The sequence below is a fragment of the Gavia stellata genome, chromosome 22, assembly GCF_030936135.1.
Source record: "Gavia stellata isolate bGavSte3 chromosome 22, bGavSte3.hap2, whole genome shotgun sequence".
Classification (NCBI taxonomy): domain Eukaryota; kingdom Metazoa; phylum Chordata; class Aves; order Gaviiformes; family Gaviidae; genus Gavia; species Gavia stellata.
Window position 1 is genome coordinate 5,586,170 of NC_082615.1, and position 24,680 is coordinate 5,610,849.

At 53.1% G+C, this 24,680-nt stretch overlaps 1 protein-coding gene across 2 annotated transcripts in view; it reads right to left on the bottom strand.

Annotated features, from left to right (window-relative positions):
- Positions 1-263: 263 nt before the first annotated feature.
- MGAT5B (alpha-1,6-mannosylglycoprotein 6-beta-N-acetylglucosaminyltransferase B) overlaps positions 264-24,680 on the bottom strand; it is a 70,573-nt gene continuing 46,156 nt past the window's right edge. Inside the window, exons 9-17 of one of the 2 annotated variants that reach the window (XM_059828158.1) lie at positions 16,801-16,932; positions 15,754-15,887; positions 14,921-15,051; positions 12,107-12,262; positions 11,252-11,398; positions 9,535-9,651; positions 2,532-2,606; positions 1,757-2,031; positions 264-593 (exon numbers count right to left, since the gene is read on the bottom strand). In XM_059828158.1, coding sequence (XP_059684141.1) covers positions 395-593; positions 1,757-2,031; positions 2,532-2,606; positions 9,535-9,651; positions 11,252-11,398; positions 12,107-12,262; positions 14,921-15,051; positions 15,754-15,887; positions 16,801-16,932 — 1,366 coding nt within the window. In that variant the 3' untranslated portion in view covers positions 264-394. Of the gene's footprint in view, positions 594-1,756; positions 2,032-2,531; positions 2,607-9,534; positions 9,652-11,251; positions 11,399-12,106; positions 12,263-14,914; positions 15,052-15,753; positions 15,888-16,800; positions 16,933-24,680 lie in introns of both variants that reach the window. The other variant, XM_059828159.1, reaches the window with a different exon arrangement.

The window sequence follows — 24,680 nt, forward strand, 5'->3', positions numbered from 1 at the left end:
GGTTAAAAAAACCAAAATCAATAAATAAAACAACCTAGGATGCTTGAAGAGGATGAAAAACCTGAAACTGCAGTCTGCTGGTGGCTTGTCCCATTGCCAGAGGAGGGGAAGGGTGTCCCCGACCCCCCTCTCCCCACCACCCCGTCCCAGCGCCACCAGGTCCACGTGGGTTCGGATGCGGTCAGACGATGCTCCTCGAGAAGAAAATGAAACCAAAGGTCAGGACATGGTCATTCACAGTTGACTGGCGGATGAAACAACCCCCAGAGTCTGACACCCCTGGCTCACCCGCCGGGAGGGACCTGTCCCACCTCCCTCGGCTATTGCAGAAGCTTTGAGAAAAAGCCACTCGTTGCACGTTGTGTGTCGCAAACACGGCGGGGGGGACACCAAGTCACAAGCAGTCCCTGCACAGAGCCACTTGTCCTTTGCGGTAGTCACGGCAGGGGCAGAGGCGCCGGTACTTGGTGTTGTAGCCCGCGCAGCTGAAGAGCAGCGGCTCCTTCTGGAGGTAGCACTCATGGACGTTCTCGGCCACCGCCGGGTAAAGATGGTTCATCTCGTACTCGGTGCTGTCGCAGGTGATGCTGAGCCTGGGAACAAAGACAACGGTGGGTCGGTTCAGGTGAGGAGGCTGCCTGGGGTTTCACTGAAGGGTTTTTAGTGCTGTTCTGTCCTTCCCAGGGAGGTTCCTTTGCTAAGCGTTGGGGCAGATCTTTGCTGGTTGCCCCAGGAACCGTAAGCGCTATCTTCGGCACTCCTTGGCTAGAACTGAATGCTTGTCACCAGCCCAACGCACCATGCAGGAACGGGGAACCCTTGCAACTCAACCCTGCAGCCCAGAGAGCACCCCAACCCTTGCGTGGGCCATGGATAGCTCAGGAAATCACGCACAAAAATCCACCCAAATCTTTTGGATACCCCCGCTGACCAACAGGTCTGTCCAATCTCCGTGGACACCTCCCACAACAGCTAATGTCCCCTGGAAGGGCACATGAGTTCAACGGATGCCAACGCACCCCCTGCTAGCTGGGATTAGCCGGAAAAACCAGGGTGGGCATCAGCAAACACCCCAAGGAGCAGCAGAAATGCCCAGTAAGGATCTCAGCACCCCTCTCCTCCCACCCATGCCCAAGTCTGCAGATGGAGCAACAGCGGTGGCATCGCCCTCCCATCAACCCCTCTCAACTGGTGAGTCCCTGAGCCAGCTTGTTTTAAGGTCCGGAGGGGGGCATGGAGGGGAGAGAGTGATATCCAAGCCCCAGCTCTAATTTATCATATAAAAATGTCAGTGGAACTCACAGCGCCTGCCTGACCAGCATGACAGCTATGGTAATGCTCGCATTTTAATTGCCCACAGAGCAGCACAGAGCCCAGTGGCAGATTTATACTCTATTAAAACTTCACCGCTGTGTGTTCAAAATGCAGTTTTATAGAGAAAGACATAAAAAAAAGAGAGAAAGGGAGAAAGCATGCAGGAGGTGGAGAGGAACGGGGTGGGAGAGAGGCGGAAACGTGTCTGGAAAGGCTATCATTGCCTTCTGAAGTGTGAAGCTGGTCAAGGCCAACACGTGCAAGCAATGGGCTGCTTTGCAGGCAGCGCCCTGCCTACATCGCCTTGGGCACGAAGGCACCTCAATAGGATTTCGTGAGGGAGGACACGAGGAAAATGGATGCTGGGGATGGGGGGAGCAAAGGGAACATCGTCTGGCTGATGGCCCCCACCACCACCTTGCTGAGAAAGGTCACAACTCACTGGAGAAACACTTCCTTCTTGTTGAGGAACCTGAAGAAGGTGGGCTCGCAGACCAGCCCGTGCCGCCGGCACGTCTCGGTGCAGGCATGCCGGGTCTCTGACACCCACACCTGCAGCGAGTCCACCGGGGGCCAGGCTTGGAGGTCCTGGCTGGCGCTGGGGGACCACACCAGGTGAGTGGCGTTGGGGGACAGGGCCAGCGGGCTCGGAGGGCTTTGCATAGCAGGACTCTTGGCCTTGGGAGGCAGAGGAGGAGATGACGGGGTGCAGAAATCCTAGTGGGAGAGAAGACAATGGGTCAGTGCCCGGAGGGACGGGGCAAGATGTTGGGGATGGGGAAGGGAGGCTGCTGGTGGGACAGGACGACGCTTGGGCTGCTGTGTTTGCTCCTCAGGTTGAGGTCACCTGCATGCATAGGTGGCATCTCCGGCTGTGGGAGATGAAGGCACCGGCCGCCTCTTCTTCTCCCAGTGCTGCCTTATGCTTTGCAGCAGAAAGGCCTGGACCCAGCCCCAGCACCCCCAGCCACCCTCCATCAACCCCCCCATCTCTGGTTCATGACAAATCTCCCTCAGCCCCCATCTTCTGGTGCTCTCTGCAATTAGTCCACCGGCTGCACAGGGCTGGGACCAGCTGCATTGGGTCAGCGGTTGCTTGCCCAGAGGAACAGGAACGGACCCGCGGGAGGACAGGGATGGCTCCCCAGGGAGGGCAGGGATGGCTCCCCAGGGAGGGCAGGGATGGTTCCCCAGCGAGGACAGGGATGCTCCCCAACCTGGTGCTGAATGTAGGCATGGATCCGCTCCAGCATCCCCTCGCAGGTGTACTCGTAAGGCAGGTAAGGGTCCACCTGTGAAGGGAAGAGCAGAGTGCAGGCAGCAAGCAGGGACAGCCTTGCCCTGTCCCTGGGCCTGGTGGCCCAGGACAGCAGTGCCCTGGGCAATGGCTCTCCCCACCTGCTGAAGCCCACAGCTCATCTGTCTGTCCACCAAAGTGAGCAGGGCAGAAAACTAGGACTGGAAAAACTTCACAAGCCATAAAGCGCTAGAGACAGAGGGTGAAGGATTAATTTGGGTTCAACCCATGTGTTGGTGTGAAAATGAAGTCACCCTGTTCCATTTTAGTCTCGCTTTTCTTCATTTTTGGTAAGTTATGAAATAAAATCAGTTTTCATGCAATAGGTCACTTCCAATTAAAGCATGAACTGTTTCAGCCCAAGAAACACTCCGCAGCTGTGGGCAAAGGGGGAGTAATTTTAAAATACAGGAGAGGAGTTAGGACTGGTAAAGATGCCAAGATAATCCAGAGCAAGAGCATCCTTGCAGTGCCCTGGTTCTGGTCTAGCATCCTCCTGCTCCTCAACACAGCTCTGCCTGCTCAGAGAGGAATGTCCAGGCTTTGCTGCCCCGGCACTATGACCCACCAAACCGGCCGGTGAAAAGCCCAGGGCTGGGACTGGCTGTGCACAATACAGGAGAAAAAAAAAAAAAATAAAATAAAAAAAAATCTCTCTTTTCCTACTGCCACTTTGCTGAGGGTTTGCTGCCCAGTGCAGATGGCTGTGACGGGGTGGAAGCCAGCATCTCTCCCAGCCTCCAAGGCTCGGTGCTCCCTGCTGCCACCGGCACGGGCTGGGATAGGGCAGGGAGGCAGCAGCCGGCTGCACACCGGGATGGAGCAAACATTGCTGCCCACATTGATGCCGGCGCTGTCGCTACACCCCCACGTTGATAACTGCTATTTATACAGAGCCAGCAGCACTTAAACCACGGTGTATTTTTAGCATGGGTTATGAAACGCTGCCGGTCTTCAGATTTCGGCCTGTGCTCACTTCCCACCACCACATCTCCCTGTCCCAAGAGTCACCCTCGGGTCCCGGCATGGGAAACCCCCTCCTCTGCACAGCGGCTCAGCAGCATCCCCCAAACAAGCATGTCCCTGGCACAGCAGCGGCAGAGGTCCAAGGGCGAGCAGGCAGAACCAGGCAGCCGGGCTCGCTGCCCTCCAGCAGGACCGGTGCATGGCCATTGCCCCATGGTCAGCGGTGATTTTCCTCGTGGGAAAAGCATTGCCATGCGGGCTGTGTCACTGATGCACCCCTTCCCTCTGGAACAGATTATTTTTTAAGGAACTTTCTGCCCTGGGAAGACAGATTTTTCCACCCTCCTTTATTTTTCCAGAGAGATGTTACGTGAGCCACAGCACATCAGTGCATGGAAGAGGTTGGTCCTGGGACCCCCCTTCCCCCTGTGCATCTCTGCAGAGCTTCACGCAAAAGAAGGATTATAAGCAAAAACACCCCAAAGATAATTTATCTGGAAAACACAGTTTCTTCTATTTTCTGAGCTCTGCACCTCCAAAATAGCTATCTCCTTTTGAAGTACCTGTCAAACCCAAGCTCAAAGGCTCAGTCTGCCGAGAAGATCCCTCTAAGCACCTCCCTGCCATAAATATCCCACCTGAGACCTCAGCAGGGCTGGAAATCACAGCTGCTCCATCTAATTACAGATGTGCACGCTAATCAGGGCTGACATGATGACAGGCACTGATCCTGCCTTGGAATTGCTGATGGGTGCTCAGTTAACTGGGGCAGAGTCCTCCACAAAGCAAAACTATCGGCCTCAGTCACACAAAGCCCGAGCCAGGCTGGGTGCTGGGTGCTGCCTGGCACCCATTTGAGGGAGACAAACCTCCCCTCGCTCAGCCGGAAAGCGTCACCAACGCTCGGGCTCGTCTTACCACTGCTTTCATGGCCGCGGTGCTGGTGGGGCTTTTCCCAGGACCCCGTTACGCCAGGCATGTTATGCAGATGTAATCTGTAAAACAGTCTCTTTCCCCCAAAACACCGCTGCTGCACCCGGTGGGATGCAGCACACCCACAGCGGGGTGGAGGCAGAAGACCTCCCTGCGCCTGCACCCGTACCCGGAGGTGATGCTCCGGGCGCAATCCCACCTGCCCGCGGGCTCCCGGCTCCGGTCCAAGGGCGTCCGGAGGCTGTGGCTGGAGCCCGCTGCCGCCCCGGCTCCTCCAGCCCATGTACCCCTCTCCCCCTCAGGGGCTCCCCCAAAGGCTCTCACTCCTCCCCTTCTTCCCTCTCCTGATCTCATTAGGATTCAGCTCAGGCACCCAGGCCTGATAGAAAATGCCAATTTCGGGAAGATAATTGTTTAATTAAAATCTGACAGGCTTGGCCTCCTCTTGACAGCCACATCGTTAATGCTGTTCCCCGCACCGGGAGCTCAGGATCTCCCTGGAGACCCAGGAGGGAGGAGGGGGGGTTCCAAGGTGGGGACCACTGCATCCCGCTGTCCGGCGGAGCCGGGGATGCCGCAGGAGCGGGGCGGGTGGTGGTGTGAAGATGGACTTTGCCATCCTTTCCCCCAGGCATCGGTGGGGGACGCAGGGCCAGAGCTCTCCAGCCCCAGTGCTCTCCATCAGCCAAACGGAGAGTTACTGGTGCCCCATGGGGATACTGCCATGAGAGCCCTGGTTTTATAGTCTTCAGCAGGAATCCCAGAGCTGAAGGGAGCAATAAGTCTCCTTTACTCGAAAGAGAGAGAGAAAGAGAGAGAGCGAGAGAAAGAAATCCAAACGTCATCAGACAAATAAGTAGAAAAATAATGCAATTCTCTGCCGGCACGTAACAGCAGGCTGGGAACACTTTAACCAGCTATTTTTGCTGTGATGTTTAATACGCCACTCTTTCAAGCATAGTCTGAAATGTATAATTTTCCATTATATTCCTGTATGTTTGACTTTAATATAATGAAGCCTTCTCCCTTCACTACACCAGAATATTGGATCCATTAAATTGCTTGTGCGAGGACTATTTTTGACAATGGAAAAAGCTGAAGGCCAAGAAAATGGTGGTACTTGCAAACCTCTCTCCTTCTCCAGCCTCTAACCTCCGGCTAACAGCCATAATCCATCACAGGACAATCCTCCAGGCATCACCTTTCCCTGGGGGACACAATTTGTCTCTTGGCCCTGAGTGACTGTGCCGGGATTTGATCTCTGGGATAGAGGGGTTTGGTGCTTCTGTGATTCCGGTTTTCCTTATAAGGAGGTCAGGGATGCGAGCCATCAGGGAAACCCCAAAACTGCTCCAAGAGGGGAAGAATGGCAGAGGCATCACTTGCCGAAAACCTTCCCCAGCAGCTGGAGGGTGACCTGGAGCCGGTGCCACCTCCGAAAGGATGAGGGTGGGGAGCACAGGGGCTTTTCTTGGAAAAAAACCCCATATTGTAAACCCAAGCCACATCCAAGCCACGATTCAGATCTCTCTCCGGAAGCAAGAAGTTTCTTTCAACAAATCTAGGCTGGCGAAGGACACTGGCTGCATCTCAGCTTCTTTATTTGCCCAAATACAGCAGCCAGCCCTGCCAGCAGACCCGGCTGGCTCCAAACACACCAAAGGATGCTCTGCCAGCCCGGCCGGGGCCGGAGCAGGGCTGTAGCTGCGAGGATGGCACATCCCGCCCCGAGCTGCAGGTCCGGGTGTCTGTGATATAAATGGGGACGCTGTACAGCTACGCCGGCCGCGACCTGGCAGGAGAGCCATGGGCAGGCTGGGGCAGCCACAAAGTAACGCTAAAATATTGCTGAAGCATCAGCAAATCCCCCAGAGCCACGATGCTCTAAACCAGGGCAAGCTTGTTTGTCAGCTTGACCCTATCAGAATTACTACCAGGTTCATGAAACAAGCTCCCAAAGCCCTTGAGGGGTTCGCAGCACCCAGCACCCTGGTTCCCGGCACCCAGCACGGCACGGCTGCCGCTGGGAAAAGCGGATGGCAGAGCCAAGGAGATCTCACAGCTTCCCACAACATCCCATATCCCCAAAAATGTTTTACTGAGTTTTGCCTGGAAGATGCAAAACTAAAGCTGTGGGATAAGTGATTTTTCAGTCATACAACAAAAAAAAAAAGAGAAAAATAAAATCTGTTTCAGGTCAGTTTTCAATTTCCAATATTTCCACCCATCAAGGAGGGGAAAAATACTGTGTTTCAGGTTTGGCAATATGTTTGGGTTGGTGAAGCAAAAGGAAATGCATCATTTTGGATACAAGCCTTCCTTTCAATAAACTGGCAGGGTGTTTTCAAACAAAGGCAGGCAGATGGGAAACAAAAACATATTATTTCATTCCAGTAATGTTGAAATGAAATGTTTTGACTGAAAAAATAAATTGATGGTGGTTATTCTAAAACACGGACAAATTTGTTAGATATTCTTGTAACAAAACACACCATTTTGCCTTGGGGGAAAAAAAGGAGTTGGTAAAATAGTTTCTCCGAGCTCCAGTACCTGGCTGGGAAGAGCAACGCTAAACTGCCTGGCCGCCAGCTTTCTGCCCCCCCTCCTGCTAACGCCCTTGTTTTCAATTCCTGCTGTGACAAACAGTATTTTAAAGACAAGATACCAAGGCATTCCTGAAGCCAAAGCCCATAACAAGGCTTTTAAACCTGTAAGGTAGGTCAATTTTTAGGCTTAATTGCCTTGACAGCATCTCTTATAAAGCAGACGTTTCTATTTAAAAGACAAAAAGGGAAAAAAAGGGGAAAAAAAAAATAAGAAGTTGCTATAAGTTATTCACACTCACTCCCTGCTCTGCTTTGGGAGGATTTATACAATATCTTTAAAAACAAACCCAGAGAGGCGAGTTGTGGGATTAACCCAGTGCGCTTCTTGGTGGGAAGGAATCACTCCCCTCCAGAGCGACTGCGCGTTTTCAGTGCAAGCGGGACGTCAGCGCCTGGTGTTACTCATTTGAGGTAAATTTAGGACTTCAGCCTCCCGGCAGTTGAGGGTAATTACAGCGGTTGGGATGCTTGGCGGGAGGGCACCTCGGGGTGGGGGTCCCTGGTCCCGCAGAGATGGGTGGCAGCTTTAGCTGCCCCGTGCTCCCATAGGAGACAGAGTTTATCCGACTATACGTGGTGTCGCACTGGGATGGAAAACAGAGAGCGGTCGCCCCGGGATGCCTGGGCACGGCTGCCTGCCCACCCAGGCAGCTGCCGACACTGCCCGCACGCCGCGCCGGCGTTACAGACACCCTGTTCCAGCTCGGCTTCCCCTGCCCTCCATCAGCTGTTCGGCAACTGAAGAAATGGTAATTAAGGGAGGGAGGCAGGAGATGTGCCTGCACCACAACTGCATTTATGTGAAGAGTGGGAATGGGGAGAAAAGCAGAGACACTTGTCTTTGGGCAACACAGGGATCGGCATGGCAGCGGCACGCTCCGGGTCAGCGCCCGGCGCTGGAGAGAGCAGGTCCCCACGTTGGCTCCTCCTGGCCAGTGCCCATCACACCACCAAATCGTTTCCCCAGATCCTTTTTTCTTCTTTTTTTTTTTTTTTTTTAACCAGAATTATCATTAAGCATCTAAATGACCTGGTGCACATCCAGTCGACACTGCAGCGCAACATAGCTGCTCAGGAGTCGGCAGAGCCCTTCCCCTCCCTTAATTCTCCAATAATTTTAAAATTATTTTAATAGCACGGCAGCACCAGGTTTCACTACTTTCTTTCTCCTTTCTGGAAAAACTGAATAATTCCCTTCTCTCTCCCGAAACAGAGACCGGCAGCTCCTGGCCGCCCGCCCACAGCGTTTGCCTTCGCTTCGGGGCCGTCTCTCCAGCCCAGATGGTGGAGGGTCAAGCGCCGACAGCTGGCCCAGCAGCACAGCAGCAGGGATGTAATTATTTTTAATTTAATTTTAATCGAGATACGGGAATGAATGTGCAAAACAACAACTGTTTTCGTAAGTCAGGTTTGTTCGGTCTTTGCAAACTTGTAGAGAAAACGCAGCGCGAGGTGAAGAGCTGTGGCAATCACCCACGATGAGGTGCGAGACCCGGGCAGACGGCACGGCTACGTCAGCTGAATAAAGTCCCCAGAGTGTCGCAGACACCCACCTCTGCAGCCTCTAACGTGGGGAAAAGCAAAGATGACACCTCTCCAGCCAGCATCACCCCTGTTCCCCCCAAAATCCCATCCAGCACCACAAACCCCGGACCCTCACAGCCCGACGCAGAGCCCCCCCGTTTCACAGCGCATCGCTGTCCTCACGAGGGGACGGCTCATCCCGAGCGAAGCAAATCGCAAGCAAAACGGAGATCAGCACTTTTCTCCCCTCCAGGAAGATTGACTTTAATAATTTGGACAACTTGAAAGGCTCCTGCCACAGGGCAGGAGGTAAATATTCATGAGGGAGCGTTCCCAGGGTGGGCGCAGCGGGAGTGCTGCCTTCCTCTCTCCATACTTCCCTTCATCCTTCACAGAAGCAACTCCTGGGGCTATTCCTATCAATTTGCTCGATCCAAATGATAATGTTGAACAGTGAAATGGAGGAACTGCAGGCGCAGAGGTCGGTAGCTCTCAGGGTACTTGCAGGGAGATGCTCTCTGGGTTTACCTTCACTGCACACCATGTCCCAGCACTGCCGCGCATCTCCACCGACCTCGACCTCCTGCTCCCAAAGCTCATCTCCCTTATCTCAGCTTCCCCTTCCTCCGGCTCTGCCCGGAGGATTCCCAGGGGATCCCTCAAAGGGGAAACATCTACAACGCTCAGTACCAAAGGTGAGAGCACGAGTACCCCTGAAGCTGCAGGAGAGGAGGATTTCTGCTCTGCCCGTGCAAGTAATTTCCAAGGGGAAGCAAGGAAGGAAAAGCAATTAACGCTCGAAAGGGAGAGCCAGGCACCAGCAATCGCTGCTGATATCTGTCCCCGCAAACCCAGCAGCGGGGAGATCACCCAGCCACCTCCTCCGAGCCGTACCTGGGTCCTCATGATGGTTTTGATAGCAGCTTCAAACTCCTTGGAGTTATTGTAGTCGACAGTCCACACATGCGGCTTCCCGATGAAGTCTTCGGCATATGGGTGTTGGGAGGACACCTAAAAACACAGCAGTGTGAGCTGGTTTTTGCAATCCCTGCCAGAACAAGCTGCTGTCTCCCGCTCGCAGCCATGACAGCAGAGAGGAGCAGCAGGCTGAGGCACAGACACGGTGGGTTTTAACCCGTTGGACATAGACATGTGCCAGAAAAAGGTGGTTTCCTCTGAACCCAGCTGCCTCCTGACATCAGGCTTATACTCTAAAATTCCCGCTGGGTTGGGATGCCCCATTCCCATCAACACTGAAATCGCATCCGCAGCCCTGAATATCTCCGTAATACAGGTAAAACCTAACCTTGACCTGAGCCATTTGTGGGTCTGGAGTGGCAAAAATAGACCAAAGCAGCAAAGCTCTAGGAAGGCAACATGTCCCTCATGTTTGCCAGCTCCAGAAAAAAGGCAGAGAGAAAAATCCATCACCACTGAAGGCCGGGGAAGTCTGGCACCGGGAGAAAGCAGTGCTGGAAGCTGCATCGCCCCGATGCCACAAGCAGACCCATGCACCAGTACCCCGAAGCCACCTGCCTCTCACCAGGCAATTTTTAGGGATATACCTCTTTTATTTCAGCCCCTGAACTGCCTTTTCAGCCCCACGTTGTTGCAAGGCAGCCAGAGCCCAGATCTCCTCCCGGGAAGGGGAAGGTAAGGGAGAGGATGCTGAGCAGAGGTGTTTTGGGGGCACTGACAAGTGTTGCAAAGGGGCCTGAAAACCTGCCAGCCAGAGGAGGAGAGCAGTGCACACTCTCTATTTTACTCTCCAGCTTGCTGTCCTTCCCCATTTTTATCCGACAGATTGATCACCTCCTTCCCCTCCGGTGTATAAACACCCTGGAGCATTTCACAGCCCTCGTCCCTGGCTGCCCTCCCAGCTCTGGGCTGAACCACAACCAGAGCACCCACCCAGGATGGGTGCTAACACCGGCAGCTAATTCGGGGGGGTGCATGGGACAGACATGGGGCTGCAGGACAGCCCTACCCCCCAAAATCATGATGGGCACCGCTGAGCCGGGCTGTGGCAGGGCTGAGCCGCACGGCCCCCTGACAAAGCCCTTCTTGGCAGGAGCGAGCGTTGCACTGCATTATCCACTTTATTAATAATAAAAGAGTCAATTTTCTCAACCCTTTAACTTTTAAAGAGTTCCTGCTTCACTTAGATTGAATTCCCAGCGACAGGTAAGCCTGGGAGGGATTTTGTATCCCTGCAATAGGGTGGAGGTCCCAGAGCCCCTCTGGGTGTGCAAAAGGATGAACAGGGGAGCATCAGCCCCGGTTTGGGAGCAGGGTACGGGCTGTGCGTGGATCCATGCTGATGGGGAAGGAGCTGGGGTCTGCGGTCTGCAGAAATCTCCTGCACCACCTTCTCCTTTGCAGCCCCAAACCCACAGCAGGGCCCCTCGCACCCAAGCGCTCCGGATGGAGACGATGCAAGGATGGGAGAGGGGACCCCATCTGCAGGTATCCGCACTTCTGCATTTGAGGAAATCTTGCCAAACAAAATAGTATCTCAGTTTAGCAACTGCTCTTCCCCGGGCCGGCCCGAACCCTGGTGTAAAGGGGGTGGCTCCATCCAGCCCATCCGCTCACCTCCTGCCAGACTCACCTCTCTTGACGTTGGCTTCCCGCGGAAGAACTCATGGTTGAGGGAGCTGTGCGGGGGGTTGAAACGCGCCTGCAGGAAAACGCAGCCATTGGCGATCGCCTCCAGTGGAGCAGGACCCTCGTAGGGGAACCCAAAGCCAATGAAGAGCTGCAAGGGAGCAAACCCATGTGCTGGTGAGTGAACACGGCCAACCCTATAGGAAAGTCTCCCGAATCACCCGCCGGCATCCCTCTCTGCTGCTCTGGTCCTGCACACCAAGTCTCTAAGGCAGCTCCATGCAGTTCAACACCCCGCAGCTTAAATGTGCTAAAAACTCCCCCTGCTCCATGGCTCACAGCCCACTTGTGCAAAGCAATGGGGTGTTCAGGAGCCGCAAGTTTCGCCACGGTGGCTACAACCATTGTATTGGTCCTGTATGGAGAAATACTGCTTTTCCAAAGCCATTTGGGCTGGAGAACCAACAGCATTTCCCCCAGACACTGGCTGAAGGCGACTGGGATGTGCTTGTACCTCGCTCTGAGAATCCTGTTTATTTTTATGACAGCCGTGGGGAGAAAAAAAACCCACCCCACTTAGCAATAAATGAATTAATCAGGAAACTTTGTGCAGACAGTCTGCAAGGAGAAACTCATCAGACACATCTTGATTTGAAACGATACGCTCTGCTCGGCTCCCAGCTAATTAGCCCTGCTGATAACGCCTGCAAGCCTGGGAGGAGCGCAGAGAATGGCCTCTCCCCCTGCCCCCTCCTTTAATTATGTTTTATTTCTCAAGGCAACCGAGTCCTCACTGCTGGCTGGTTAATGGGGGACGGGGAGCGGGGTCCCGCGGACGCCCCGGCTGGCTCTCGCCCACCTTCGCCTTCCTCAGCAGCTGCTGAAACTCGTGCTGCGGCAGTAGCCCGTGGTTCTTCACGAACGCCGGGACCTCGGGCGGCCGCTGCGTCTCGTAATAAACCGTGCCGTGGATCTCCATGTACTTGTTGAGGATGGCCAAGAACTTCTCCTTGCCCTGGGCAGGAAGGCAGAGGTGTGAACTGCACCAGAAGACAGGGCTGACCCCCCCACGGTTATGGGGGGAGATTTAACTCTCAAACCGCTGTCCCGGAGCTCCCGTGATGCTTCAACCCGACCCACAGCAGTGCAAAACTCGCACCCTCCCCTCCGTATCCCTTGGACACACATCCTAGACTGCCCCAGGCTCCCAGCGAGCCTGGACGGCTGCAGGATCCGGCACCCTGAACATCAGCACCTCGAGCCCCTGCATTCCTGCCACCTCCGTGGGCAACTTCCACTCTGGAGCTGCTGAATTAAAGGTTTCAGGGGATTCAGAGGGAAGTTTGCAAAGACCAGAGCTTGCTAATGGCCTCTTACTCCAAGTAACAAGTCCCCGTGATGTTCTCACTCAGGTTTAATCCTGTTTTACTACCTGGAAAAATGGAGGGGATCATCAGTTTTCTTCTTGTAGAGGCTTTCCTCCTTTTGCTCTCCAAAGCAGCTTTCTGTTTTAAAAATTTCTCTACTACAGATTTTTTTGCTTGGAAAAACCACGCAGGGACCATCCTTTGGATGCTGTATTTTCAGCTTGTTCCAGTGCTGCAATAGGCCCCAAAAGAGCAGAGACCAGGAGGGAATAAGGAGGTATAAATGGGGAATTTGAGAAAACTCAGTACACATTGCCTTAAAGCTTCTCTGAACACTGTATTTCTGCCCTCAGCCCCATATGCCTGGACTTCTCAAAGGCTAAAAACAAGTGCTTTTGGTGGGATGAGGCTGCAGGGTGAAATCCTGGCCATGGTGCCACTAACACCCAAATCAGCACCATTCTGACAGCGGTCCCCTAATGCAACGGGCAGATGGGACGAAACAACTTATAGTCCCTGGGTAGCACCAGGCATCATCGAGCATCAGGGGGGGAACCGATCCCCAAAGCCCCCTGCACGGTGGCGGGGCTGGCATGGGAGACCTCCTCCACCACTCCCGCCGAGCACCGTGAGCCGCTTTGACCCCTGGACGTTGGACAGCAGGCTGATGAAAATGGCCTTTCCCAGCTCATTAAAACTTCGGCTCCTGTTGCGAACCGAAGGTGAGAAGTTCGGAGGGATAGGAAATGAGAAATAACAGGAAGGCAGGTTTAATGAAATGCTTCTACGTGTCAAAAAGATTCTGTTCTGGAGACGGCGCTTGGTCCAAGGCTTGTAAATAAGCACCCAGCTCCAGAACATGGAGGTACTCTTTTCCTTCCTAGACCTCAAAATCACTCAAAATAAGGAAAAGCTCCTCTTCCCCCTTATTTTATTACATAGGGTGGCACAAGACACCAAGCAATGCCCAGGCATCAAGGAACAGCCACCAGCAAGAAGCAGCCCCAGCCGCTTCACCCAGTAATAAATTACCCCAAATATGCAGTTTTGGGGAAACTGATGTTGTTTGTGAATCCTGGCTAAAAGGAGCAAACGTTTGTAGCACTAAGGGCGGAAGGAAATGTCTGTTCTGAGGTTTTAACTCTCTTTAGTGCCTTCCCAAATTAACCTAACTAAGCTCAAATGAAACTTCTGGATAAGAAAGGGTGGGGAAATGGCAGAAAAAGAAGAAAAGATGTTACAGTTCTCCTAAAATGAGATTTAGTTGGTTTCAGTAGGTTTTTTATGGAGCCCTTGAGCTATGCAGATGCTGGGGGGGGGTTGCTCTCAGATGTGGGAGGTGGTGGAAAAGCCACAAACAACAGTGAACAGGAGACGGCGTGGCCGGATCCTGGCCCACCGCAGGCATCCTTGCCAGGGCAGAGTTGCTAAAGCAGGAAAGGTGGGGACGGGGAGGAGATACAGCCTCCACCTGCATGAACCCCGCATCGATCCCAGCAGCTCAGAAGGACCGAGCCCACGATGAGGCAAAGCCGACCCCACCAAAACCTTTTCCCTCGCGAGAAGACGTGCAGAGGTAAAGCCCAGCGGCAGCTGGTGCGGTACAGTACCTGCAACTGGGACAGCCCCAGGCGGTGCGCAAAGGGAAAAAAAATAGAAATAAATCAAGAGGCAGTGAGAGTTAGCTCCTTTTTTTAAGCCTTGGAAGGAAAAGCAGCTGGCTAGCTCTGGATAAGACAGGGGGAGTACACACGTCCCCTTGCTGCCATAGGAGATGCAGGGGGGGATGTTTCGGGGGGCTGGGGGTATTGTTGGTCTTTTTGCTCACTGGCAGAGCAGTCTGGGGCTGGGGGAAGACAACAAAGCGTTTTACCCCATGTCTGCTAGCCTAGAGGTGGCCTCAGCCAGGATGCCCCATACACGGCCGAATGTGGGGTCCCAGCAAGGACCAGCACCGGCCACCACCGAGGATGGAGCAAGAGCCCGCATGCTGCTGTCCACCCTTCTCCCCCGGGGCATTACAGGCATGGGAGACAAACCCATGGGAAGCATCGCCTAAAGCAAAGAGCAGGGGACAGGGTCTTGCCAGCCTCTGCCTGGTTTGCTCGGAGGTGCTGGACATATCACATCACTGCAGCAGCCTCAGCTTCCCCTCTACGAACGGGACAAGGACGCTTCTCTACAAACACATTGAGATCTGTGCCTCAAAAGCTCGGGGTAGGAGCCAGAGGCTGCTGCTACCCCACAGCTCTGCTACGACTGCCCCTGCCCAGCTGGCTGCTCCCCGCAGCGCCCAGGACACCCACCTTCCAGATGCTGGCCTCCTTCCCGTACACCACCGCCATGCTGCTCACTTTGTTGGACTTGATGAATTGCCTCTCCGTCTTGTTGAGCTCCTCCGACACGAAGCCCATGAAGGAGTTGTCGGGGGTGTGAGCTGTGGACACCAAGGGGAGAAGACGCGTGGCTGGACAGATGTTTCCCGGGACCTCATCAGGGTTGGGGACGCAGCCCCGTTTGGAGCAGAGGGGCTGAGATGAGCCCGGCTCCAAAGCCTTGCTGGAGCTTGGAGGAAAAATGGCATGAATCCCCATCCAAGCAGCTCATAAAATACAGGCTTTGGAACTCACTCGAGCAACTCTTTGAAAAGTAAGGCATTTTTAAGGCTGCCAAATGGGCTTTATCCAGCCAGGAAAAAGCAACATTTGATTCACCCAGTGCCCAGCGGGTCACCGGGCTTCTTTCAGACAAGTACATCTCCTTTCCACGCCATAGGCAAGTCTGAACCACTGAGCTGCCTCTCACCTCTAAAACTCCAGATGAAACTAAACCAGGCTTTGCAACCAAAACCGCCTTGCATTTCCCCTCCCAGGAGCTGGAAGCTCCTGCCTGTGCCCTGTGTTTGGCCCTGACTGTGTTGGAGCCAGCGACCCATCATGGAAGAAGGAGCCCGGTCTCTCTCTCCAGTGCATTTCTATAGCCCAAGAGATGGCCAAGCAGATTCCGGAGCTCCTTGCAGGCAGCGGGCAGGCAGGGGGAAGCAGGAGCGGAGCCGGGGAGGACGGCATTGCCTGTGCATCACCTCCTAAAGTAGGTGAGCCCCCAAAACCACCCCGCCGTGCCCCCATCACCCACTTACGGAACATGGTCATGAACTGGGTGGGCTGCAGGTTCCAGTAGCCCCAGTTGGTGCGGTAGCCCCGCAGCGTGGCGTACTCCTCGTGGTTGTAAGCTGGCTCTGTCCCAAAGGTATCGATGACCCGGACGCGGCACCTAGGAGAGGAGACAGGACCGCGGTCACACCTGGAAGACCTCAGTTTGAGGAAGTCCCACTGCCAGGGACATCTGGTGTCCCCAGGCACCTCATCCCTTGTCTGTTCCCCGAGCAGAGGGTGCAGGAACAACCCAAGCAGCCCTTCCCAACCCACTTCTGTAATGAGCAATTTCCCCTTGCAGGGCTTTCATCTCCCTGACATTTGTGAGGATGATGTATCTCCTGAAGACTTGTTAATGCTTTTCCCAATATCCCAGGAATGCTGAACCAGGCATTACCAGCACAAGACTGAGGAGAGAAGGGGAGCATCAAGCAAGGGAAGAGCAAAACAAGCTGAATGCGAGAGCAAATGCATTTATAATAAAAGCAATAACACCGCTTGTCATTTTTCTCTCTAATAAAATTCTGTAGGATAGTGGAGGAGATGGGAGAAAACATAACAAATAGCAGGACTATCAGCACTAAATTAAATCGCATATTTTCCTGGCTAGTGATGTACCAGGGGATGATGACATTTGTCTTGATGCCAAAGGAGCCAGGGACGGGGCTCTGCTTCCTGCAAACAGAAAAGGCTCGCGCCTCCCTCTGTGGCACGGCCACCCCTGGCTGCAGGCACGGTACTTGGAAGCACACAAGCACGGAAGGCACACACAGGGTTTTTTTCCCCAATTCACTCTCTTCTAATGAGATTTTCTCTTAAACACATAAGGCTCCAGAGTGAGCAGACCTCCTCGTGCCACAGCAGCAGGGAACACAGCACGGCAGCAGCTGGCAGAGCCAGGCAAAAATCAAAGGTGCAATCAAAGAGTCTCACTCCTTGCACGTGGGGGCTGTCCTCCGAGGTCATTAGCATTAGTCTTTCCTTGCTAATTAATGAACTGGAGAGTAAGAGAAGGGAGTGGCTTTGCTTACCTGTATTTCTTAAAGGAGAGCCCCATGTGCTGCTTCATCTGTTGGAGACCGTGGTAGTCAGTGTAAATCAGGTCGAAAGGCAAAGGACTGGTCAAGGGGCAGTTTCCCCGTCCTGGAGGCACCCCTAAATGACTGGGGAGAAGCAGGAGGGACTGATCAGCCCCCCAGCACCATAAAAGTCCTGCAACACAAACATTCATTTCCCTGCCCAGTGTTTAATAGGGGCCATCAACCAGCTCCCCAGTTGATGGAGGGAGAGGAAGATCGTTCTCCTCTCCCCAGCCTTTATTTCTTGGGCCAAAAATCTGAGGTTTTGGGGAGTCCTCACCTCTCCCCATCTTTGCACCCGCTCCAGCCAAGTTCCTGCTCCTCTGAGGCTTTCACACAGCATTCCCAGCCAGGGCTCGCTAGCACCTCATTCGTTGCACACACTCCCCTGGACATCTCTTGTCGAAGACACCAGATTTCGTCTGCTTTCATTGCAATTGCATCAGTGACAGACTTGCAGAGCCTTCTCCCTGCCTGCAAGGCTGCCAGCTTAGCCTAAATCTCCCTGTTCCCAGTCCCATACCCCTCCCAGTGCAAACACCATGCACCCTTCCTCTTCCTCCAGTCCTTACAGGTACCCACCACATTCCTGAGCACTCTCAGATTCTCCTCGACGCTGGTGGCACTGCCTGTCCTTGCATGTTGTGCACATTTAATTAATATTTCTGACTTTTTGTCCCATTTATGAAATAGTTCAATAAAGCCGGGGCAGGCGGACCCCAGGGCTCGCTCAGTGGGTTTTCAGCCAGTTCCTTACAACAGCCGTACTCAGCCCCAATTTCCCCCTCCAGCGGATGAAACGCATTATGAAACTCCAGATAAACTAGATCGACTGCAATCTCTTTATCAAGATCATCAGTTACCTTGCTGCCAAGGTGATTTGTGATTAATCTGGCATGATACAAGGCTGGTAAACCTGCGGCATGTCTCCTTCCATTTTCAATTACCTCTGTGAACTGATGAATCCCTCTCTCCAAAGCTGTTCCACTAAGTGTACCACTGATGTCAGCCTGACAGCCCATCTGCTCGTCTGGACCACATTTCCTCCTTCTCAGAAAAAAACCTGTGACACCTTCCAGCTTCAGCAGGTTTCTCAAAAATCCTTGTTACATGTACTTGTGATTTCTGAGTGCCAGTTTGCTCAGAAATACAAACGATCCACCTCTCAGTTTCAATGTTCTTGTATTTTTTCGTCCTCCTAAAGACAGCAATTCCTCATCCTCATCCCCATAACCCAAAGAGCAACGTACCCAAAGAGCAACAGCAACAACCTCATGGAAAACCAAAATGTTGAGCTGATTTGGTCCACCCAGGCTTTGCCCCACTCCCACCACACAGTCACCCCCTTTTGTTCTCAGTCCTTCTAACAGGGCTAAGGTATTTATGTTTTATTTTGCAAGTCTGAACTCAGACAGTGTGAAATCTCACCCTTAGCTCCTGCCTGCCAAGATGTCTGTCTGTGTTTTCTTCTGGGCTCTTCACTTACTCCTAGCACCTATCTGGAGATGGAAATTTATCCCAGCCACCCCTAGAAGTATTTTCCTTTTTCTTAGGAATAAAAGGTCCAGCTAGGTTTTAAATTCCCAGGCTCTGAAGCCTGCACTCTGTGACCTCTCTTACTGGTTCTCCTAATTTCTCTGCATTTCCCCTTCTGAACCTGAGAATCCTCTTTCCAGCCTGGATTTTCTCTGTTGCTCAGCTGAAGCTCGATGGACCCGCAGTCCAAGGGTCCATCCTCCCGAGGAGCACTTCCATAAGGTCCTCATCCCTTGCCCAGACCTACGACTATGCACAGCACTTCATCTATTGATACAGAGGAAATTGATGGCTCTCCCACCCGGGGAACAGCCAAGTTATACAGTTTACACAAGCATTTGCTCTCCAGTCCCTCACTAGTCTTCACCAACAACATCAGAAGGGTCATATGTAGCCAGTGACATTGGTTGGCCGTTATAGCTATGATAAAGGGCTCTTGGTCTGCTTCTGGCCATATCTCCCCCCTCTTCTGATATGGCTTGCGAGCCCTTGAGCGTTGGGTACCAAGATCCTTCTTCCACACCCATCCCAACCTGAGACTGGTGAAGGGTCATCCCAAACTCCTGACCATGACCGTGACTCCAGAGAGCGAGTGAATGTGGAACCACATTGCCCGCCAAAGCCAGGAAAAACACACATTTTTCCATTTAAGGCGAAGAGCTGCGTTTGGAGCTGCTTCATTGCTCTTGTCACAAGGAATATAAGCGTCAGCTCAGGGCAGCCCGGCCGGGTCAGCCGCAGGGGAAACAGGCGGCAGTTTTATCACTTTTATGCACAATTTTACATGACATGGCTGATTGGGAAGATGGCAGAAATAGAAAGGCTTTCACCTCCTACAGCCACCTCAGTACGATAAATAGGGCAACAAGGAGACTCACCCCTCCCGAGAAGGCTGAAGCAGAAGGGGAATTTTTAAGCCAGTAAAAAGCTCAGGATTTTATAGAGATGCAATGCTAAATATCACATTTGCTAGCACGTGTACTGCTTTTTCCTTAAGTCATCAGGAATGTGTATTCAACAGCTACCATGACTTTGCTGCTGGAGGATGAGCGTGCCTCTGCCGACCCCCCAAGCCGGGCAGCACCTCGCGCTCTGCTCCTCTGGGTGCTCCTCAAACCACCCCTGAATTTTGACTAAAGCTGATCCATAAACCTTGCATTTAACTAAAAATCCCCAAATCATAATGCTTCTCTTCCAACATACCCCATCCTCTCACCGGTAGGCATCACACAAGCCATTGTGTTACAAAATCATCCGTAATTTTAAAAAGCCCTAACCAAGCTTGACAAGGGGCTGTGGCAGACAGCAATTAGTGCATCTCATACCGAAGCCTCCAAAAAACTTCCCACCAGTTAGGTACAATGGGCCTGGCTCCCCCGGCTCCCCCTCATCACCACGACCTGCCACGCGTCCCCTCTCTGCGTGTTCGGGACTTGCCACGTCCATTTATACTCCCCGCGCCAAGGCTGCGAGGCAGGAATAGCTCTAAAGGCAGGACCGGTGTCTTTGAAGCAAGGCATCTCTCTCTTATTTACCCCCCCTTATCCTTCCTAAACACTTTATAACCACTGATTTTAATATTCCAACCATGCAAATCCAGGCTGCACCTCCGAGGTGGGGGGGGATTTTTTTTTTTTCATTCCTCCTTATTTAAACATTCTTTATTCAAGCTTTCATCATTTGCCAGTTAAGTCAACTAATTTTCTACTAAACCCAATTTCACTCATGGTTGGAGTGAAATTTCCCTGATTTTTCCTCATGCCATGTACTATTAATGGCGCTTGAAATTACGCAAATAAAATTGATGAGCGCAAATGCCTTATTCTCAGCCAGTGCAGCCAAGAGATTTGTTTTTGAAAATCACTCTACCCCAGCTCCTGGAGAAACCTCCCCTCCCAGACCAGCTGAGGACAGCCACCGGCTCATGCCCAGGCTCAGCAGCTCCGGAGCCCTGGCAGGTGACCCGGTGGCTTGTCCCATCCCGACATCCAGGATTAGTGCATCGGCTCAGCCCTCGCTCCTCTTTGGGAGAGAGCAGCCGAAGCGACTTCAATCCAAGCGGATGCAAGCGCCTAGCTCGCCTCTCTGCCAGCTGCCTCCACCAGCTGTGCCTACTCCAGAATAAATCTACAGCAGCTTCTTGTCCTCCTATTTTCCCCTTATAGGTACTTTAATCAACAGGGGACGCATTCCCTTCCCGAGCGCGGTGCGGGCTCTCTGAAATCAGATGACTGCAGCGTTATCTTTACATCCCATTGACCTATTTTCAAATTAACCCAACATTTCCTTCCACGTTATCACTCCTGGGGCTGAAAAGTCCAACATTAAATGGATCTCGTGGGCATCTGCTAGCAGGCTGGGCCAATATGCTATATTATATTTAATTGCATCTTCTCTGCCCACATCTGCTGTCATCAGCAAGGAGGACTGCAGCAGGGGAAATGGAGGAGGGCTTCTGTCCTTTCTGCTCCCTCGGCTTCTCCCTGTCTACAAGAGCCCAGCAAGCACAGGAATGTTATCCGGGGGATGAAAGGTGCTGGAGCTGAGCCCGAGCAGCTCCCGGGGGTCTGTGACAAGCCCATCATGAGCAATTTAAAGTGCAAATAGGAGCCCACGAGATGAACGCCCCACTGCCTGGCCTCTGCTCCCAGCTCCTCCTCCTGCTAGAAGGGACACGATGACCTCAAAAGTGAGGTTTTTCAAGCAATTACAGCATGCTTTTCAAGCCACCTGCAATGGTTTTACTTTTGCAATGCACATCTGGACTGTTTCTCTGGCCCATCATCGATCCCGTGTGACACGGCCCTACCCAGCTTGGGGGTGAGGTTCAGCAATCAATTTATTTATTTCCGAGGTTCAACAAAACCCTGGTTATCCATCATGGCAGGACTCAGCGCTTGCTGGAAACCTTTGCAGCACCTCCCCAGAAGACAGCAATGTCAACATTTTGCTGCTCATCTGAGCAGCAGCAGCTCCAGCGGGTCCGAGCAGAGCTCCGCCGGGAGATCCCTGCTGTCGGGAGTTCCCCAGGAAGGCATTTTTTCTGGGCTGCAAAGATAAGCCATGAGGAGTGAAGACCGCTGGATGCTCTGCATCTTACAAGGGGATTGAAAGCCTCCAGAAATGGGGAGTCAACAGTCCTGCGGGGTTGGAGGCTCGGTTTGATCCAGGGGTTCCTGGTTAGACCATCTCTGGGTGCGCCAAACCCTCCGTCCTCCCTGATCTCACCCACCCAGAGGGGCTCTGGACCCCTGCAGGGAGGATCAACCCTCCCTGCATGCCAGGCATAACCTCGTCTCACCTATATAAATTACCCAGCAGTTAATAAGGTTCTGATAACCTTTATGTGGCAAAACAGAGGTTTTTGCAATGGCAAAGAAGCCAGCGAGCAAGTCATCGTTTGGCTACAAAATAAACATATTTCACGAAGGAGCGCAATTTAACAGCTCGGTAATTCTGGCTGATTTATACACCTTCCTCTCCGAAAAAATGAAGCCCTCAAAAGTGGAAGAAATCCCTCCCCGCTGCTCCTTGCCACAGCAGGGCAGCTCATCCCCGCTTCTCACGTGGCTGCTGCCAGCAAAGCTCTGAGCCACCTCCTCGGAGGCACCGGGAAGCTGCTGTAATTAAAAGGAGCAGCTTTTGCAGTCTCATTTTGACGTACCCAACTTTTAATTGTGGAGCTACATGGCTGCAACTCTGCAAGAAGCTGTACCTGGCTGAAGAAGGCAGGAGAAGCCGGCAAGATAATGGGATCCACCGTCCTCCGGCGAGAGCTGCCCTCCCAGCCGGGCAGAGTCAGACCCTGGGGAAGCACAGGATGGTGCCAGAGCAAACAGCTCTTTCTAGTCAGCAATTCAGCAAATAATGAAGAAACTTCCCAAGAAAGGGAAATAAATACTTGGGCTCCTCCAGGGAGCAGCAGCAGCTGAGCACTCATGTGCTTGTGGTGCCTGGGCAGACCCTCGGACAGACAGGCTGTCCACTGCTGTCCCAGCAGCTCAAAATTAAGGGACAGTTTTAGCCAAATCTTTACGGACACCACTAGAGCAAAGCAAATTTCCACCCACTAACGTCCCAGGCCCCTGGCTGCCCCATCAGCTAAGATAAGTCTGTTGGAAACATGTCCCAATTAAACTACGGACTGGAGAATCCAACAAAACTGAGACACACAGTGGTGTGTCCTGGATTTGTGCAATCCCTTGGTTCAGTCTTCATCACCCAGTCTTTGCACGGGTTTGCAGCAGTCGAGTACCCACAATCAGAGGCATCATCTTCAGCTCCCACCGAGACCTGTAACCAAACATCCAGCCTTCCCGAAGCCCGCAGCATCCCGTACGCAACCATGCCCCAGCACTAACATCAAAGCCTGGCCAGAAAAAGAACAACCCAGTAACCCTGACAGCTTACAGAAACACTTGGTCTCAAGTAACGGGAACATCTGATGCTACACTAAAGGCTGTGGTTTCCTCCCCACCAGTGCGGAGCTGATAAATCCCACGGCCACGCCACGCAGCTCCATCAGGACCGCACACAACCGGTCACTTCTGGCTGTTTCCACGAGCAATTCCAGGCTCGCCCGCATGACCTCAGGACTGTATTTGCCAGCTGGCGAGGGAAGGTGAAGCCTGGACATCGTGCGAGTTTTCATGTGAACAGATGCAAGACAGAAAGATGGCTTTTATCTGCCAGAAAATAATTAGAAATGCCTTCATCTGGACATCGTGTTTCCATTTGAACGGCCTTTTTTGCAGCCTGAATACACCTCGGTGACTGTGGAAAGCACAGGAAAATAGCAGCTATAATTAAGTATGTGCCAAGCAATGAGAGGAGAGCGGCGGCAGCGTGAGCTGAGCCTCGTCCCGCCACGGTGCCGGCCCCGCCGCAGCCCGTCGCCCAAACGACACGCTGACCACAGCTACTGCTCGGCAGGGAAAGGGCTGCCAGCACGGGATACAAGTGTGTGCTGAAAATTAAGTGCCTTGCCAGGGCCGGTATTAGGAGTCCAGAACTTGACACCGGAGCAATTAAGCGTCAAGAACACTTTGTAAAGCCCTGACCCCACGAGGCATCAAATCCTGTTTTCTTCGACTTTCTGTCCTGCCTTATGAGCAGTTAATTTCAAGGGGGCCACTGTAAAAAGCACCTTTCAGCATCGCTGAGATCAATAGTCCCTGACGCTCCAGCAGATCACAGCACCGCATCCCTGTCTCCCGGAGCCTCTCCCTTAGCCCCGCAAAAGCAGCTGGAGATGCTGACACAGCCATTCCCATGACCTAAGGACTAGGGTGGGAGCTGGAGGTCCCCACAGCACCCTTCGTGCCCCTTCTGCTGCGCGGAAAGGCTGAGTGCATCCCTCCCTGCCCGCCCCTGGGGCACAAGCGCTCCGGAGGAAGCGGTTCGGCTTATTGCGGTTTTTGCACGGGCACAGCCATCGCTCCGAAGGCGCTGCTTGTAATTTTCCAACATGTGCTTCTAAGCTGCCTCATTAACAACCCAGCTCAGGTCTTCCAGGCGCTTCCCACTCCTCCCCTACCAAGCAACACACACACATACACCGGCCTTGATTCTCACTTCCCTGAAAGCATATTTTGGCTACCAAAGCAGCACAAGCGGTCTTCAGCAAGATTCAAGTGTTTGCATTCAGATTTGGGATCTTTCCTCCCTCCCTGCTTCAAGACAGGGCTCAAAACGCTGCCGGCTCCCTCCGCTGCCCCTACCCACCCAGCACAAACCTCCGACGGAAAACAACTCCTGACTCCCTGCTCCAGCTCGACGCTTTGCTTTCCTCCCGGGGAGCTGCACATGCCCAGCGATGCTTTGCACCAGCCCCCAGATAACCCCATGTTTCACCCCTTGCCTGTCAAGATGCATCAGAAGAAGCTCACAAATTCACCGGGAAATGCAAAAGAGGACAAATACCTGCACTTAGTTCGACTACAGGAGAAAAATTAGCCTCTGGTAGGACACAGCAGCTGAATTCACAGCTCTTTAAGGTCTGCAGTGGGCAAAAGATAAGCTAGACCTGGAAAAGCAGGGCTGAGCTCAGCCACGCCGATCTCAGACCTCACAGGGGTATTTGGATGGTGCCTAGCCGAGCCTTGGAGCAAGCCTGCAGATCCCCAGAGCTCCTTGGCTTTGCTCCAGATTAGCACTGGTCCCCCAAACCGGGGGAAGAACTGTTTAACACCCCTGCTATTCACCGCTTGGCATCTGCTGCTCTCCCCGTTGGAGCCCCTCGGCATGGAGAAGTGCCCAGCACAACACGGTCACACTCCCAACCTTTTTTCAACCCC